We start from the raw sequence: 18,313 nt of genomic DNA, 5'->3' as shown, positions 1-18,313 counted from the left end.
CTCGAACTCACAGAGATCCACCTGCCTCTGCCTCCCGAGTGCTGGGATTAAAGGCGTGCGCCACCACCGCCCGGCTTTACAGCGCACATCTTATAAACGGCTATAGAATAAGAAAGCAAGTGAAAGAAAAAGTGACTCAAATCTGTTCCGCGTCCCACTGACTGGGAGCAACACATGGAATTGGAAAGGAAAATAAAAACTAGTTGCTGTAACAACAGCAAATAGCTAAAGCTGTCAGTCAGTCAGAGTCAACAAATGTTGCACTCAACACTATTAGAATCCTTGTTACATTTACCATGTGAAAACAAGAGTTAAAAAGAGAATACTAAGTCTAAGAATGATGCCCAGACTGGGAATTTCTGCTCACATAACTAATTGTGCATCTCCCATTTAATAAATACCCACGAAAGATGTGGCCTAAGTACTCAATGAATAGGTGCTATTTTTTGTTGTTATTGCCTAAAGTAAATGCTTTATGTTTGTCTAGAATTTTAGTTATTTGTCTCTAACTCTTCTAAATCCCCTTCCAGCCACCCTTAAAACAATGATGGCTTCCACTTTCAAGGGCATTAATTTTACTACACATCAAGCAGTCCTCAATGCCTGCTTCTTAAAGTTCAGTGTCCTAAAACACTGACTTCAAATACAAGACATGTGGGCCTCATTAGGGAGCTATTGTTTCTTGTATTTCTCTCAAGTTTATCTGTATGTTTTCTTTGCCTCTCAAGCAGTTTGTAAGCATAGTAACATAATACCAAGATATCCTCATATTAGCAGACTGACATCTGGTCAAGTCTGGGAACTTACAGCAAAGACTGAGAAATTATATGGACTATTGTTACTTTTATACATTTATAGGCCAGGTAGGAAATGAATGAAATCTTTTACATGAATGCCTAAGGTACAAAGAAAAAAATTCCTGAGTCAAGTCTCAAAAAGAAAGCTCAAATAGAAATATTAAACCAGTTCAGAAGCAGAAGTTTTCCTTGGGGATACAAACTAAGCTAATATGGTCTAGTATGGATCTGGGGTCGTTATGGGCTGCTAGCCAAGGAGGCAGGGGAAGTTTGGAGTCTGATCATAGTGGGAGGTCCCAGGATCCTTAAATGTGCCCCCAGTAGATGGTGAGCCTCCCCCTACAGTTCAGGGGGAGTAAAAATACAGTTCCCCTCAGAGACTCTGTAACCACAGCCCACAAACCCATGGACTTGTGGTTGGAAGTCACACTACTTGTGTGGTCCCAAATACACCAACTTAAAAATTTGATAGGTCTTGGATTAGAAATGCCTCCAGGCACCTGACAAACACTCTCTAAAAGTAGACCTTCTGATACAGAGTTCCTGTAAGAAGAGAAAGATCCGAGACAGGAAGATTCCAATTAAAATTCCCTATGAGCTAAAGAAAGTAGAAATAAAAACCAGTAAGACAGAACCACGGACTATGGATTTGAAAACTGAGATTACAAAATACAAATCAGCACATAAAAAAGCATAAGAGGAAATTAAAAAAAAAAGATTTTCAAACAGATGAGACAAGTTTATAGGAAAAAAGAAAAAAGCAACTCCCAGAGATAAACATCAAGTCAGTGTCTAAGTTAAAATACATATATACTACAGAGAGAATTAATGAAATAAAAGCAGAACTAAAGAAATTACCCAGTAAGTCGTGTAGATCCAAAGGCACAGAAGCCAAGAGTTATCAGACATACACCAAACATGATTTCTACAAGAGAAATCAGAGAAGAAGAAAACTTAGGACTTTAAGAGGAAAATGGCAGAGTAATTTTCAGTTGATGAGAGATATTATTCAGGACTATGGTATTCAATTAATTACAGGCAAGAGTTAAAAATAAGCAAAACAACCATACCATACTAAAGTCTAATATGGCAAAGAGGGTAAACACACTTTAAAAGCCAGGAACCCAATACAGCACTTTCTGAACTGGCTTCCTCAACACACAAACATTTTCTTCTTCCGGGAAGGGGTTAAGATGTAGACTGACCTAGCCTATCCACAACAGCAGGTGCTCTCCCTACTCTAACCTGCAACACTCACGGTCTCACCAGCATAGTTAGCTCTGAGGATAGACTATCAGAAACTCTATCTTTTTTTTTTCACGATTCATTTTGGTTATCACAAAAACATCAATATACATAAAATAAAAATAAATAAAAATCTTTTAAAAAATCCAAAAAACTAACCCAACAAGAGGGAAATCATATCTGGTACTAGAAACCTAGGCAATTACATAGGGCTAGTGAATCATGTATCTTAGGAGAACCTAAGCCAGCAGAATCCCTAACTATATTCTGAATATTAGTCATTATACCTACAAATAAGTGTAGTCCTCACCTCTCATCAAGGAAATTTCTTGTTGCAACACATGGAGGCCATCACAGAAAACCACAACCAATCAAAATGCAATTGCAGAGCCTAGTTCCAAAGGATACATCTACAGTACAACTCCCAGGCCTAAGGAGCAAAGGATCATTGTGGAAGAGGGACAGAAAGGCTGTTAACTGCCAGAGGAATTGGGATTTACTGCGACACTATGCCTCCCAGGAATGTCAGAAGCTATATCTAGAAAGTCTTATCAATATGACCACCTAAACCAGGATGACATCAATGCTCACAAGGCGTAAGTTCACAAAGAAAGTACAGGCAACTAAAGAACGCTAAGAGCAGTAGAAATAGTCCTCCCCAAGGAAAAGCATACAAATTGGTTATATAAAACTAAACGGTCAGCCCTGAAGAAAACATACACATACTAGTAACATTCTACAGAATGAACAGACTGTATTTTTGTATTTAAAAATTATGTACACATATACACACATTTATGTAACAACAATTGATGTGAAAACAGGACATGAATTTGAAAGAGAGCAAGGCAGCATATATGGGCTTGGAAGGAGGAAGGGATGAGGAAAGTTATGTAACTGTATTATAATCTCAAGAAATAAAAAAAAATTAAAAATCTTAAAAAACCCAAACCTAGGTTTTATTATAAACACTAGAAAAATATAAAACTATAAGTGAAACAAAAACAAAATGTAATATAACCAGCATAGAAAGCATCCCTAGTTTTTACTTTAATATTATTAAGGAAGAAAATTGTCTTTCAATAATCCAGGAAACCGAGAAAGTGACTAGCAACGCTATAGAGAAAATGGGCTAGGAACACTTTTAGATAACTTGAGCGGCTTCTCATTTTAAAATTATTTTTTTTTATTAAACTTACCATTAAATTTTATTTATTAAGTTATTTATTTTTATGCATGCGTGTGTGCTTGCAACACATTTAGGCAAAAGCCCCTGGAGGACAGAAGAGGGTGTCAAGGCCACAGGAACTGGAGTTACAAAGTTGTGAGCCATCACGTGGGTGTTGAAAACCAAACCCAGGTCCTCTGCAAGAAGATTAAGTGCTCCTAACTGCTGAACCATATCTCTCTAGCTCCTGTTTCTCTTTTAATTATACAGTTCACAAATGATTCAAATGATACACAGTATTCAGTTTATTACCTTACAAAGCTTCCTTAGCCAACCCGTTAAGTGGATGAGTAAAGGTTGATTAAGCTTTAAAATTCTAAGCACCTAAGAGCTGTGAGAATCTGTAGTTACCATATAAACTTTCTTTTCCATCATCACACTAGGAGGCAAACTGCAAATCTTTTAGCTCATGTTTAAGCTCAGGTTTCCATCTGATGCTCTCCTCTCAACTCACTCCCCTTTTATTTTCAGCCCAAGGCTAGCTGTTTTGGGTATGGCATTTGGAGAGTTTCTTTGGGTTTGTGGTTCTAAAGATCAAACTTGGGAACTCATTCAAGTTAGACAAGTACTCTGCCACTGAGTTACACCCCATCCTTTAACTACCCTACAACCCCACTGTGGCACTAGGGACTTAACCCAGGGTCTTGCTAGACAACTACGCTATTACTGAGTCATATCCCTGGCCTTCAACTCAAAATTTAAAACAGCTGGCTTTTAAAAAAGTTATGAGCAAAAACCATTTTGTGAATATATTTCAAATAATGAATACATTGGCAATAAATGGAAATAAAGAAATAGCCAAAAATAAATACTGAACAGGTTTTAAGATGTTTGAAAATGAAATGTTTGGATAAGGGATACATAACAAAATGAATGAACAACTGATTCAAAACATTTTGTTTCTGAATAAAGAATGAATAATTCAATAGTCATATATGCTTGTCCCTGCTTCCTGTGTACGCTTCCCAGTGGAAGACATGAAAAGTACAGAGATCAAAGAAAGACAGGGAAAAGGACAAGGCTAAAGAGCAGACACTAGAATAAAATGAGAACACTGTTTTCAATAGTGGAGGGAAGACACGTGGAGAAAAGGATGGACCCCTGTACTCTGGCCCAAGACAGGAAGAAAGGGGAACTCTCTGGCTGGGGGAGATAAAGTGCTCTTGCTGATGCTTCTCTGGACCCTATTCCTCCTTCTCAAGAGTAAGGACCACAGGGGCTGGAGAGATGGCTCAGTGGTTAAGAGCATTGCCTGCCCTTCAGAGAGTCCTGAGTTCAGTTCCCAGTACCCACATGGTGGCTCACAGCCATCTGTAATGAGATCTGGTGCCCCCTTCTGGCCTGCAGGCATACATGCAGACAGAATACTAAGAATACTGTATACATAATAAATAAATAAACTTAAAAAAAAAAAAAGAGTAAGGATCACAATCCCAAGTGTCTCTAACAAGAAAGGCCTATGACACTTACAGCTTTACCACTGGTGTAGTCTTCAGAAGGAATCACAGGTTTACATCAGACAAAATCCCATCACTGAGACAGCCCTATCCCTAACAACGAAGAGATTTGCAATTGGCACCTACTAGGAAAGGGAAAAATCAGCCTTCTGTAATGGAACGACACTGGGCATATCAACCACATGCTAGTGTAGGCCCCATGCTCAGAAGTAGTAGCCCAATATAAAACAGATGCCTTTTTGTTTGTGTGTGTGTGTGTGTGTGTGTTTGCATGTGCATTTTGTCATTTTGTTTTTTTTTGTCTTATATATTTTCTTTTTAGTTTGTTTTGATTTTTATCTTTTTTAAAATAATTTTTTTTCTTTCCTTTTTCTGAAAAAGAACATGAGGTTGAGTGGGTAGAGAGAACTTGGAAAGAGTAGGGAGAGGGGAAAGAATATAATCAAAATATGAGAAAATTTGGGATAAAAATGGAAAAAGAACATAAAACATTAATTATGAGGTGAATTAAATACCATTTCCTTACCAAAACATTTTTGGAAAACAGAACTTTTAAAAAAAGCATGCATCTGAAGAGGTGTTAGCATCTTTATGATTACATCTAAATGCATTCAGAAGAAAACTTTTACTTAAAATCAAATCTCACCTGGAACCCACTTGATCTCCATTTCCATATCATTTTCTTTTCCTTTTTTTTCCTTTTCTTTAATAACTTGCAAGAGCTCTCTATATTTAGCAATCTGTTCTTCATCATCCTTCTGATATTTCTTTGTTTTCCCATCTTCTACACTGACTCCATCCTCACCTAAATAAAACAAAATTAATCTTATTTAAAAAAAGAGAAATATGTATTTTCCAACATATAGAGAACTTTAGTGTTTAGGTCTCTTGGTCTCTTCAGGATACAGCTAAAAAGTGTTGTCAAAGAAACCCTGCAACCACAGAACACAAAATCAGTCTTCAACTTGTGAAAGTGAAAAGGACTTCAGTCTTGTACTCAATAAAATCCAGAGGCAGTGCTGTTAGTCATAGCATTGTAGAGTACTACACAACATTCCCTTCTGTGTAAACTGCAAGAGCATTAAGAGTGACATCTCAGTCCCCTCTTTGTCATTTGCCTTTAGCACAGCGGCTTTAAAAAGGCTCTGTTCAGCAGAAGGAGCCAGAGTGTTGCTGGATTGAGCCCGACAGATGGGCTGAGCTTCTCAGGCTGCACAGAGTAGGTAAGGAAGTCATTTAGAGCACAAGCCTGAGATTACGAAGTCCTTTCCATTTGACTGTGAATAAGCACATTTACTCTTAGACTGTTGGGCTGGAGAGATGGCTCAGAGGTTAAGAGCATTGCCTGCTCTTCCAAAGGTCCTGAGTTCAATTCCCAGCAACCACATGGTGGCTCACAACCATCTGTAATGGGGTCTGGTGCCCTCTTCTGGCCTGAAGGCATACTCTTAGACTGTTGTTCAACAACCAATGATAAAGACAAAAACACTAGGAGCTAATTCAACTACTTTCACCATGTGGAAAGACAACTAATATTTCTGAATTCTAGTTTCATAAAAATTAAAATGTGAAAAAACAGTCATGGTAAAATTCATGGGTAACAAACATCAGAGAAAAATCAAACCATAAAGTTTGTTTTTCTACAGTTTCTTTGCAAATTCTTCAAGTCAGTAACATAAATTAGAAATCTGGGTTTTAATATAAAACACACAAACTTATCAAATTCATTAAACATCACCAGCGGAGGAAAGTTTGGAAGTGAAACAGTGACATTCCTGTCTTTGTAACCTCTGGTCACCAAAACTGTGATATACGCACAGAGCAGTGCTAACACCTTGCTTTTACATCTTCAAAAGGATGATTTTCAAAAGGAAAACAAAAAGTTGACTAAGTAAACATTTAAAAGTTACTTTTCTTTCTAAGCGAATGAACGGCTGTGGGCTTTCTTTCCATCATCCTAACACACTTTTATATTTTCACTCCAACAGCTGAAGCTCATATTTTGCTGTTTGTGCCACAATAATAATGGTGGATGGAATTTTGTCATGTATTCAATGGATAAAACAGGAGGAACACATTAACAAAATGGCAATGTATTTCATTCTATTAAAAACTTACTTCTGAAAACATAACTAGAAGCAAGCTCCTTCCAGGTTGGAATTTTAGTGGTGAGTTTCTGATGCTCACTTTAAATTGATTTTCTCCAGTACTAAAACTGTACTTTCTGAAGCTCTAGAGTGTGGGTAATTCATGCAGCTCTGTTTTCCTAACTCAAGGACAACATTTTATGAGCACCTTAACAGCACATAAGATTTAAAAAAACTAAATTCAAACAGTGAGCTACTCTTATAGACAACTATCAAGAACATTTAGTGTCCAAATTTACTAGTCAGAGGCACTAAGTTACAGATTAAAGTAGGTTTGTAATCAATTTAAATACTGAAGAAAAAGGATGCTTTTGGAAAAACAATTAGTATATTTCAAAGTGAAAGATATTAATGTCTAGTTTTAAGGGTTAAAATTAAAATAGTTGATATAAAATACTACGCTAAATACTTTATAGACATCATTTCAGTCTATGAGCCAGGTATCATTATAATTCTTGTTTCACAGCTACAGAAGGAAGGAACCAGGTGCTAAGAAAACTTGACTTTGTTTTCACTGTGCCTAAGTCCAGTTCTGAAACCAGCAGGGTCTAAGTTTGGCTTATTTCCTATTTTACAATACTGACGGTTGAATACTGGTTTTTATGAAGCTTAGCACTCTGCCATTGAGTTATATCCCCAACGAGTCCAAGATATTAAATATATTGGAAAAGTAATGCTTATCAGAAAAGCACAAAATGTCCACATAGGCAAATAAATGTACCTTTTCCATGCCTATGGGAGACAAAGAGACTTCATCCTTCTTATTTACAGCGGAAAGGTTATAAAGGTCTGTGAGAAGGCTATGCTAGACATTAAGAAATATAACATTCAAATTCATGAAAAAGATTAAGAAGCACCAGTCACCAAGACCTTAAAATGTAATATCCAATAAGTACCACAGCAAATTATGTAAGTTCTTTATTAAGCTTTCATTACATTTATTTATTGTGTGTATGCATGAACCAAGAGAACTTTTAGGAGCTGTCCTCTCCTTCTGCTGTGTGGGTGGGTTCCAGGGATCACACTCAGGAGCCATTGAACCATCTCACCAGCCTGAGAACTATTCATTTTCAAAATCTAAGAATATTTAAAGAATTACATAATTTTATTAACAGAAGCTATTAAACACAATTTTCTTTACCTTACATTAATACTGCAAAACAGTATTTTACGGCAAACTTCTAAGGATAAAGAACTACTTTCAGTGACATGAAAACAAACAACAGATCATTCAGAAACTAAGACAGTCAAGGCTTAATAACCCTATGTTTAAACTAGAAAAGTATCTATTCTTTCATATGCCTTTATAGAAATAATACACTATGTAAAAGGAAAATGTTAAACTGCTAGGTGGTGGTGGTGCACATCTTTAAGCCCAGCAATGGAAGGCAGAGGCAGGCAGATCTCTGTCAGTTTAAGGCCAACCTGGTCTACAAGACGAGTTCCAGTATAGCCAGAGTTGCACAGTGAAACCCCACCTCGAAAAACAAAAAAACAAACAAACAAAAATAACAAAAAAGAAAAATGTTAAACTATAAATTATATTCTTTCTTGTTGATTTAAAATATTTATACTTATGTTTAACATTTCTGGTTTTTCATTTTCTGTCAGCACCAAACTCATAATTTTTAATTAATTCTATTAGATGAGAATAGCAAAGATGTAACAGCAGATACTATCAGTCTTTCTTTGTCTCTTTCTCACTTGTTTTTTCAAGACAGGGTTTCCCTGTAACAGCTCTGGGTGTCCTGGAACTTGCTTTGTAGACCGGGCTGGCCTCGAACTCACAGAGATCTACCAGCCTTGTCTCTGCCTCTCTAGTACTGGATGAAAGGCGTGTGCCAACACCACCCAGCTAGATACAGTATTTTTAAAGTCTTTCTAAAAATTTCAAAGGGATTACAAAATGAAATTGAAGCTTGAAAGAATTGAAAAGTTAATGAAGAATTACTATGTCAAAATCAAAAATAGAGAATGGAATATCACAACGATTATCCAAGTGTTTTAAGACCTACATTATTTCTGAGAACTTCCCATTGACTGATCTATAGCTGTGAACTCAATGAAAGATTATTAAGAATAAAAAGGACACAAGTGAAAATTCACAGGAGGAGGAAGTTAAACTAATCCTCTGGAATTAAGCAGAGGTCCAGAGGGAGTACCAGACATATATCAAACTTAAAAGACTGAACTACCAAAAAGTGCATTGTTGTCTTGACAAATAGGCACAGAGGAATTCTAGAAGTAAAATAGATAATAACCAAGATAAAGAATTAAGTGGGTAGGTACACTGCTGAAATGACACTCTCAACACACACACACACACACACACAGACACACACAGACACAGACACACACACACACACACACACACACACACACACACACACGAACAATGAAGTACTGGGGAAAATGTAAGAGAACAGAAATGTCTTAGGGATTTATCTCAGTAGTAGACTGCTTGCCTAGTACACATAAAGCCCCAAATCAAAAACATCTAAAGAGAGAAGATACAATGGAAAGATTTAATGCATATTTAAATAGAGTTCTAGAAAGGCAGGAGAAAAATCAAATGACTGAGAACATCAATACTGAAAAAAAAGATATCACTGTGAATTGAATGGACCCAAAAAAACCCCAAATTCAACATCCATCCATCCACCCACCCACCCACACATACACCCATATAAATCTACTCTTAGAATAAAGAAAATCTCCAGACAACCTTCATAAACACCAATCAAATCAGAAGTCAGAGGGGTGTTATTATCAGTGTGGGTTCAGAAAAGCCTTTGTGAATTCAATTTTAGAATCCTTTGCAAGCAAAAGCAAAATTTTCTGGCATTTTCAGACAAAACAAACATAAAGAGAGTTTTGACAGTAGCTAGTTCTTAGTAAAGCTGAAGGAAAGAGATTTAGAAAAAAAAAAAGAGCAATGGAAGCCAGGGAAATGTAAAATAAGAGCAGTATAAGATAGTGTTACATAAAAAAGTACAAAAGTTATTTAGGATCATTAGAGTGGGGTTGGGAATGGATCTCAGTCAGCAGAGTCCTAGCCTACCATTTACAACAACCCGAGTTCAGATCCCAGCACTGCAAAAACTGAATGTGATAGGCTATGCCTATAAATGAATCACAGACCTTGGGAAGCAGAGGTAGGAGGATCTTTGTAATCTGTGACTTCAAGGTGAGCCTAGTCTACACAGAGAGATCATTTCAAAACTAAATAAGGTGTTGGAGGGGCATAACAGCATTTTATATATTTATAAGTCTAACAGGTTAGGCACTTTTATTATGTTAGGGCTTAAATAAATTTTGTGGCTATAGAAAATTAGCCTGGCAAAGTATTTAGGATTTAAAAACATTTTTATTTATTCTAACTATTATTGTATATGTGTATGCACGTGTAAGTAGGTGGACATAACTATACCAAAGCATGCATGTGGTGGCCAGCTCTCCTCTATCATAGGTTCTGGGGATCACAGTCAGGTCATTAGGTGTGCACAAGTGCTTTCATCCAACGAGAATCTTGCTGATCCTTTAAACATGTATCTATGCATATACATGCTTATAATTCTATGCATATAAGTATGCTATACAGTTTGGAGATCTTTTTAAGTTTTGCCAAAGACATAGTTCCATTAATCACCCAGTAAAAGAATTAGCAAGTACCTTGTGCTGCTTCTTCCTCTTCTTCTTCATCCTCACTAGAGGAAGCTAAGTAGGCCTGGAAGTCCATGTCCAAAAGCTCCTCCTTTTTAAACTTTCTGTTAAGTGTTGTGATTCTTTCATGATCAGTCTCATCCCAAGTGATCTCCACCTTGAACCAAAGAGTAAAAATAAAACAACAAACAAAAGCAGAAAGGTAAACTAATACTAAAGCACATTGTTAACTTTGATGTTTAGCATTTAGTTAAAATGCATGTTACACAAGGTGGAGCATGCACGCCTTTAATCCTAGCACGTTGGAAGCAGAGGTGGATCTCTGTGAGTTAGAGGCCAGCTAAAGACACAGTGAGATGCTATCTCCCGCCTCCAAAAATGTCACAATGCACATACGAAGATCAACCACGGTCATGTTTAAAAAAAAAAAAAAAAGAATACATGAATGGCATGATTAATAAATGACACCCTATTTGTGGACAGAGAATCATGTGTCCACTTTTACCTTCCCCCTAATTCTCAGCTATATGAATGCTATTTCATTACTGAATATATTACTGAACAAACAGATTAACACTGGTTAAAAAACAAAACAAAACGTACCAGAAAAAGTTAATACCATTATTAACCAGTGAGAACATGATTTTCTTCTAGAGAACTAAAATGACAGTAGAGTCATAGATGACATGAAATCTGTTAATAAAGCATCATAATCTCAAAGGTAACATTTTCCTAAAAAGATGAAGAGTTGCTGATGACAAAGATTTTCATGATCATAAGTACAGCAAAGCTCTATAGCAAGTAAGTTCATTGAGAATATAACCGAGGGAGACTGGCTCCTATCCTAGATTCTGGTGGCTCTCAACCACTGCTGCTCCTCATGTTGTGGTGACCTCCCCCATCATAAAATATGCTACTTCATAACTGCAATTTGCTAATGTTATAAATTATAACCCACAGGTTGAGAAGCACTGCTTTATTCAGTACCCTGTGGAAGGGTTTTACATTTATAGCACAATAAGCTCAAGTCCAATTTCTCCATAGTAGGACAACAAGCTAGGCACTAATTTATCATGAGATCCTTAAAAAATTCCTTGCCACTCTCTTGGAACTTCTAGCCAGTCACAGGACTCAGCTACCCCTACTCTGCTAAGTCTGTGATGAAATGGCTGCTGCGAGGAGAACAGCTATTGGTGACACAGATCAGGATGCAGAATCTCCAGACTAGCTGGCTAGACATGCTACCTATTTTAAGTGTTGAAAATAACATGATGTGGCCGTACCTTTTAGAATTCACTTCCTCTGGGGTTTTACTATAATTTGTAACTAATCAAATACCAGAATACCCTTCCACAGCAAGGAGCAAGCAGATATGACACCAGCTTTCTTAGAAGAGCACAATCGTCTATTACACAGTGAGTACTGCTGAAGGCCAAGACTTAGGGTGAGAGAAAACCACTTAGCTATGTAACAAACTATTGTGACATACAGAAATCTTTTCTTCTCCCCCCCCCCCCCCCCCCCCCCGGAGACAGAGTTTCTCTGTAGCTTTGGAGCCTGTCCTGAAACTAGCTCTGTAGACCAGGCTGGCCTCGAACTCACAGAGATTCGCCTGCCTCTGCCTCCCGTGCTGGGATTAAAGGCGTGCGCCACTACCACCCAGCCAGCAATCTACTTCTTAGTAATATGAAAACTAGTAGTACTGAATTAGTCTATTTCCTTTGATGACAAAACTTTTAAAATCACATCTGCAGAAAAATGTGCTCCTATTTCAAATGGTCAATAATTCTGTGTCGCTCTCATTTGTGGTAAAGTTATGTCCTTCCTATTCCCTAGGAATTTAATAACTGACACAATGCCTATTAAAAGAATATAAGATAAAACCCAGGGCTTCCAAATGTGCTAGACAAATTCTCTACTACTGAAGTACATTCTCAGGTCTTAAGAATTTAGTTTAAAGTATATGGATAAATAGAGGGAAAATAACAACAAGAGTCTAGCTACACATTTAATTTTTTTTTTTTTTTTAATACAGGGTTTCATGTATCGCAGGCTGACTCTTGAGCTCCTGGTACCCTTGTCCAACTTCCCAAGTGCTGGGATTACAGCCATGTGCCACCATGTTTGGCCCATCTATACACTTTTAAGAGTTAAGAAATACCGTTGATGTTCCCATTGCAGCGGATGTGAAATATTTTGGTTTATATGCTGTTAGATCAACTTCTGAGGCCACATCCTTGGGCTCATCATCAAAAGTAATATCATCTGGTATAAACCTAAAAAAAAGTAAAATCTATTTAAAAAAATGTAGTGATTATTAGAGTTATAGATTTTCTATTAATTAGTGGTAGTTTATATAGTTTATACACTACATAATAGTTTCCATACAGCACAAATATAAAAATTTCTAAAAGGTTAGAAACAACCTTGGCATATCTCTGAAATTTGTAAACTATATATCTGAAATATTATATTTGAGAGAATTTTATATAGAGAGAGACTGCATTAAGAACTAGTTAATATAAGCTATCTTCCAAAGACCCAGATGCAATAACACAGTCATTAACTCATTTTAGAGTTCAAAGATCAAATAGAATTACTACTAGGTAAGTAGTCTCAATATGGAGTACCATAATCAAAAAAATTCAATAAAAATAAAGAAAAGTTTAAGGCTGATTAAGAATAATCTCAGAGCCGGGCGGTGGTGGCGCATGCCTTTAATCCCAGCACTTGGGAGGCAGAGGCAGGCGGATCTCTGTGAGTTCGAGACCAGCCTGGTCTACAAGAGCTAGTTCCAGGACAGGCTCCAAAACCACAGAGAAACCCTGTCTTGAAAAACAAACAAACAAACAAAAAACGAATAATCTCAGTCAAAGCCTTCATTTCACAAGTAATTAATCTTTACATGTAAATCAGTCAAGATGACTAATTTTAGGCATCAAGCTAGGGAATGTGGGATGAAAAGTAAATAATCTATGATTATTATAATCAGGCTTTTATAATTTACACAGAGATTCTTCTCACACATATATAAAATGCACTGCTATGTAATATATCAAGAACTACTGGGAGAGGTGGTAGAGACATGGTTTAGCAGGTACAAGCACCGCTGGTTCATGCAGAGGATCCAGGTTTGAATCCTGGCACCTCCTACCTGGTGGCTCATAACCATCTGCAACTTCAATTTCAGGGGATCTCAGCACATGAAGTAAAAATAAATAGATCTTAAAAATATTTTTGAAGGAATTATTATTTCAAGGACATAAATAATGAAATGGTTCATAAATTACTTTTCCTCCATTATATTAGCTTTTTCTTGTTCATTTTCTAGAATGTAAGAAAGTACTACTCATTCAAATATTTTACTACATATGATCTTGCTATATTGTAAGATTCATCTGTTAAGACATGAATTGAGTTACCTTAGGTCTATAAAAGAACAACTGCTTTCAAATTCCAGGCCATCACAATCTTCATAAATCTTACTTGCTGTTTCAGGAGAATCACAATCCACTACTGCATAATAATATTTCAATCGTTTGAACTGATAGTCTCTCAGCTTCTCTCTAGAGGCCCTAATGGGGAAAACTAAGTTGAACATATGTATATAAAAACACAGAAACGTCTCCATTAAAAGGTCAGAAAACAACTTTTCCAAGAGTTAGTTTTTTCTTTCTACCATGTGGGTAGATTCTGGGGGTTGAATTCAGGTCCTTAGGTTGTCAGACTAGACGAAAAGTACTTTTACCCATTGAGCTATCTCGCTGGCCAAGACCTGAACTTTATAAGCTTAATTTTACTTAACTATACTCTGTTCCTTGAAGGTCTTCCTCTGCCACTTTTGTTACCATCCAGGTAACCAGCATTTTTATTAAGTGTACATGTAGCTCCACCTAGTGGTTTAAAACTACTTCAGTTGTTTTCTATAACATAAAACTATTTTATTTTATTTTATTTTATTTTATTTTATTTTATTTTATTTTGGTTTTTCGAGACAGGGTTTCGCTGTGGCTTTGGAGCCTGTCCTGGAACTAGCTCTGTAGACCAGGCTGGTCTCGAACTCACAGAGATCCGATAAAACCATTTTTTATTCCTTTATTTTTCTATTTAACACTCAAAAAATATAATATGAAGGTAAAAACAAAACTAATTCATAGCAATGAAGATAATTATGAACTTTTTTCTCAAATATGGCTGATGCGGCAGAGTCTTCTGGCTTGTGTTAATTTCATTGGTTAAATAAAGAGATTGCCTTGGCCCTTTAATAGGACATAAAATTAGGTAGGTGGAGTAAACAGAACAGAATGTTGGGAGAAAGAAGCTGAGTCAAAGAGTCGCCATGATTCTCCTACCTGACACAGACGCAGGTTAAGATCTTCCCTGGTAAGACACCTCGTGGTGTTACAGGGATATTAGAAATGGATTAGATCGATACGTAAGAGCTAGCCAATACGAGGCTGGAACTAATGGGCCAGGCAGTGTTTAAAAGAATACAGTTTCCATGTAATTATTTCGGGTATAAAGCTAGCTGTGCGGGCGGCTGGGTGGCGGGACACAGCCCCGCTGCTCCTATTTCAACATATGGCAATCATCATTTCCAAGCATACACACAAAATGCTGGCATAATGTGCCGTCAACTATAATTAGTCATCAAGTTGTCTGAATCCTAAGTGTTAGTCTGAGTGAAGTACACGACTTTACTAGGGTTAGTTTTATGTTCTGGAGTGACTCAGTACCAGTCTTTTTCGGGGGCATCCTCAGGAATACTCAATAACTCTACTGGTCCTTGAACTTGCTCTTCTTTCATCCTCTCCTTTCCAAACTCCGAAGGATATATCTGAACACAAAAAAATAGGGCTGATATAATTCATACATTCTTTTATATATAATATGAAGAGCTGTCAAAGCTAAGGCATCAAGAGTCATGACTCAGCTCAATAAAAACAACTCATTTCAAATTCCCTGCAAAAAAGAAAACTCAATTCTAACTACATAAAGATAAAGGCTATTGAAGAATTTTCTTTAGTAATTTTAGCCAGAATATAATAAATGGGGATAAAAACAAAGCATCATAAACACCTGCACTCTGTCCCTAGAACCCATGTGGGAAGGTAAACATCAACCTGCACTCTGTCCCTAGAACCCATGTCAAATGGAAATAACCTACTTTTGAAAGGGATCCTCTAACTTCCATCACACATCTGTGCATACACACAAAACTAAAATATAAAGCAAAAAATAATAATTTGCTTCCCCCCTTTAAATACCTGTTACATTAGTTTTATACTTAAATGTATGACAATTTCCAGGTTAATAAAATATTTTTTTGAAGAGGAAAATTAAGACAGTTTAATTAGAAACAAAGTCAGATTTAAGTTAAAACACCTAGAAATATTTACTTTAAATGAAATCAATTCTCACCTTTACAGAAAATACAACTCCTCCTTTGGGCTTAAAAGAATTGAACAGAGCCAGCAAATCTTTTGCCTTTAATCTATCCCAGTCCATGTTGCAAACTGCTAGTCGGCGTGTAATCTGAGAACATTAAAGTATTATTATTATAGAATCTGTTTTTTTTTTTTTTTTTTTTTGTGACACAGTCTCACTAAGTAGTCCAGGGCTGTCCTGGAATTCACTATACAGTCTAGGGTGGCCTTTAACTCACAGAGATCCACCTGCTTCTGCCTCCCAAGTGCTGGGATCTGTATCATTTTCAATGCTTGAAATCAGAAAGATAAACAATGTAGTATTGTCTTTCTCAGCACCTGTTATTTAACTGATTTAACATGCAGAGAGAGCTTAATGTGGGGCAAACAATAGTAGAACCACAAGAGATAAGCATTATCTATGAATTGATTTTTAGAGTTCTTTTTTTTTTTTAAGATTTATTTATTTATTATGTATACAGTATTCTCAGTGCTCTGCCTGCAGGCCAGAAGAGGGCACCAGATCTCATTACAGATGGTTATGAGCCACCATGTGGTTGCTGGGAATTGAACTCAGGACCTTTGGAAGAGCAGGCGGTGCTCTTAACCAATGAGCCATCTTTCCAGCCCCCGATTTTTAGAGTTCTTGAACCAGGATGTGATCACAAACTGATGTTTTAACCACAACGGTGTTAAAGATAGGGAGTAAGGAAATGGGCTACCACAAAGCATGTACTTCTGGTGCAATAAGAACATAAATACAAACTGCTAGCACAAACAAGCATAAAGCTTTTGTGTACTTTAAATTACTTATGTAGAAATTCTTGCTGAGCACAATGACACATACTTTAAACCCCAGCATTCCAGAGAGGCAGAAGGACCACTGAAAGCTCAAGGCCAGCGAAGTATTTGTAGAAAGGTTCTGTCCTAAAAGGCCTTTGATAAATATCAACACAAATTCAAGATAAAATTTCTAAACAAACTAGGAATAGGAAGAACATTTCTCAACATAATAAAGTCTATATAAGACAAATATATACCTAGCATTATACTAAATAGGGAAAAATAAAGAGCATTTCCTCTAAAATCAGGAAGGAGATAACAGTGTCCAGTTTCTCTACTCTGATTCAAAATAGTACTTAAGCCAGAGGTTCCCAACCTGTGAGTCACTACCCCTTTGGCAACTCTCTATTTCTAAAATTTATATTTATATTATGATTCATAATAATAGCAAAATTATAGTTATGAAGTTGAAATGAAAATAACTTTACGGTTGGGGGGGGGTCATCACAACATGAGGAAGTTACTAAAGTGTCGCAGTACTTAGGAAAGTTAAAACCACTGACTTAAGGGATACATACAGGAAAGGAAGAGATCAAACAACCCCATTTTCAACACGATCACACACTCAAAATTTTAAAATACTCTACCTGGAAATTCTTAGACTTTCCACCTTATCTCTTACAATGTTCTTCCAGACTTGGAGGGTGTGAGGGTACATGCATGCAGGAGAATCCCTCAGGCTCGCTGACCAGCCAGTTCAGCTTAATCAGTGAGCTTTGGCTCCAGTGACAGACCCTGACTTAGAAATAAAGTGGAGCTGGAAAGGGTGGCGCATAGCCTTTAATCCAGTACTTGGGAGATAGAGGCAAGAATCTCTATGAATTAAAGGCTAGCTTGGTTCTCAGAATGAGTTCCGGGACAGACAAGGATGTTAACCTTGGTCTCAAAAACAAAAAATAATAAACAAAAAAAAATTCACCTAGAACCAAACCAAACCAAACCAACCAAAGAAGGTAGAGAATAATTGAGCAAGAAGGTCTATGTACACACACATACAACACAAATGAAATAAAAAAAGGAAAAAAAAGGAAATTATGACCTTTGTAGAAAAAAAGAATGATATTAAAAACTGTTAAATGAGATATACCAGTCTCAGAAAACAAATCGTTTTCTTTTTTGCTGGGTTTTAAAATTTTTGCTATCTGTGTTTGCACACTTACATGCAGAAGTCAGAGGTCGACACTATTGCGTCTTCTTCAATCACTCTACGTGTTTTTATTATATTACTGTTATTATTGGTAGTGTAGTGTTAGTGTACTGGTAGTGTTAGTGTAGTGTTAGTGTAATGTTAGTGTAGTGCAGTGGTAGTGTGTTGGCAGTGTGTTGGTAGTGTTAGTGTAGTGGTAGTGTATTGGTAGTGGTATTGTAGTGTTAGGGTAATGTTAGTGTAGTGTAATGTTAGTGTAGTGTAGTGTTAGTGTAGTGTAGTGTTAGTGTGTTGGTAGTGGTAGTGTAGTGGTAGTGTATTGGTAGTGGTATTGTAGTGTTAGGGTAATGTTAGTGTAGT

At 36.7% G+C, this 18,313-nt stretch overlaps 1 protein-coding gene across 1 annotated transcript in view; it reads right to left on the bottom strand.

Moving 5' to 3' along the window:
- Esf1 (ESF1 nucleolar pre-rRNA processing protein homolog) overlaps positions 1-18,313 on the bottom strand; it is a 48,975-nt gene that overhangs the window by 22,954 nt on the left and 7,708 nt on the right. The window contains exons 4-9 of the mRNA XM_026788448.1: positions 15,959-16,072; positions 15,274-15,374; positions 13,960-14,112; positions 12,699-12,813; positions 10,547-10,694; positions 5,374-5,532 (exon numbers count right to left, since the gene is read on the bottom strand). Coding sequence (XP_026644249.1) covers positions 5,374-5,532; positions 10,547-10,694; positions 12,699-12,813; positions 13,960-14,112; positions 15,274-15,374; positions 15,959-16,072 — 790 coding nt within the window. The remainder of the gene's footprint in view (positions 1-5,373; positions 5,533-10,546; positions 10,695-12,698; positions 12,814-13,959; positions 14,113-15,273; positions 15,375-15,958; positions 16,073-18,313) is intronic.

The sequence above is a fragment of the Microtus ochrogaster genome, unplaced genomic scaffold, assembly GCF_000317375.1.
Source record: "Microtus ochrogaster isolate Prairie Vole_2 unplaced genomic scaffold, MicOch1.0 UNK3, whole genome shotgun sequence".
Classification (NCBI taxonomy): domain Eukaryota; kingdom Metazoa; phylum Chordata; class Mammalia; order Rodentia; family Cricetidae; genus Microtus; species Microtus ochrogaster.
The sequence above is the reverse complement of the archived record's forward strand: the minus strand, read 5'-3'. Positions and strand labels throughout refer to the sequence as shown.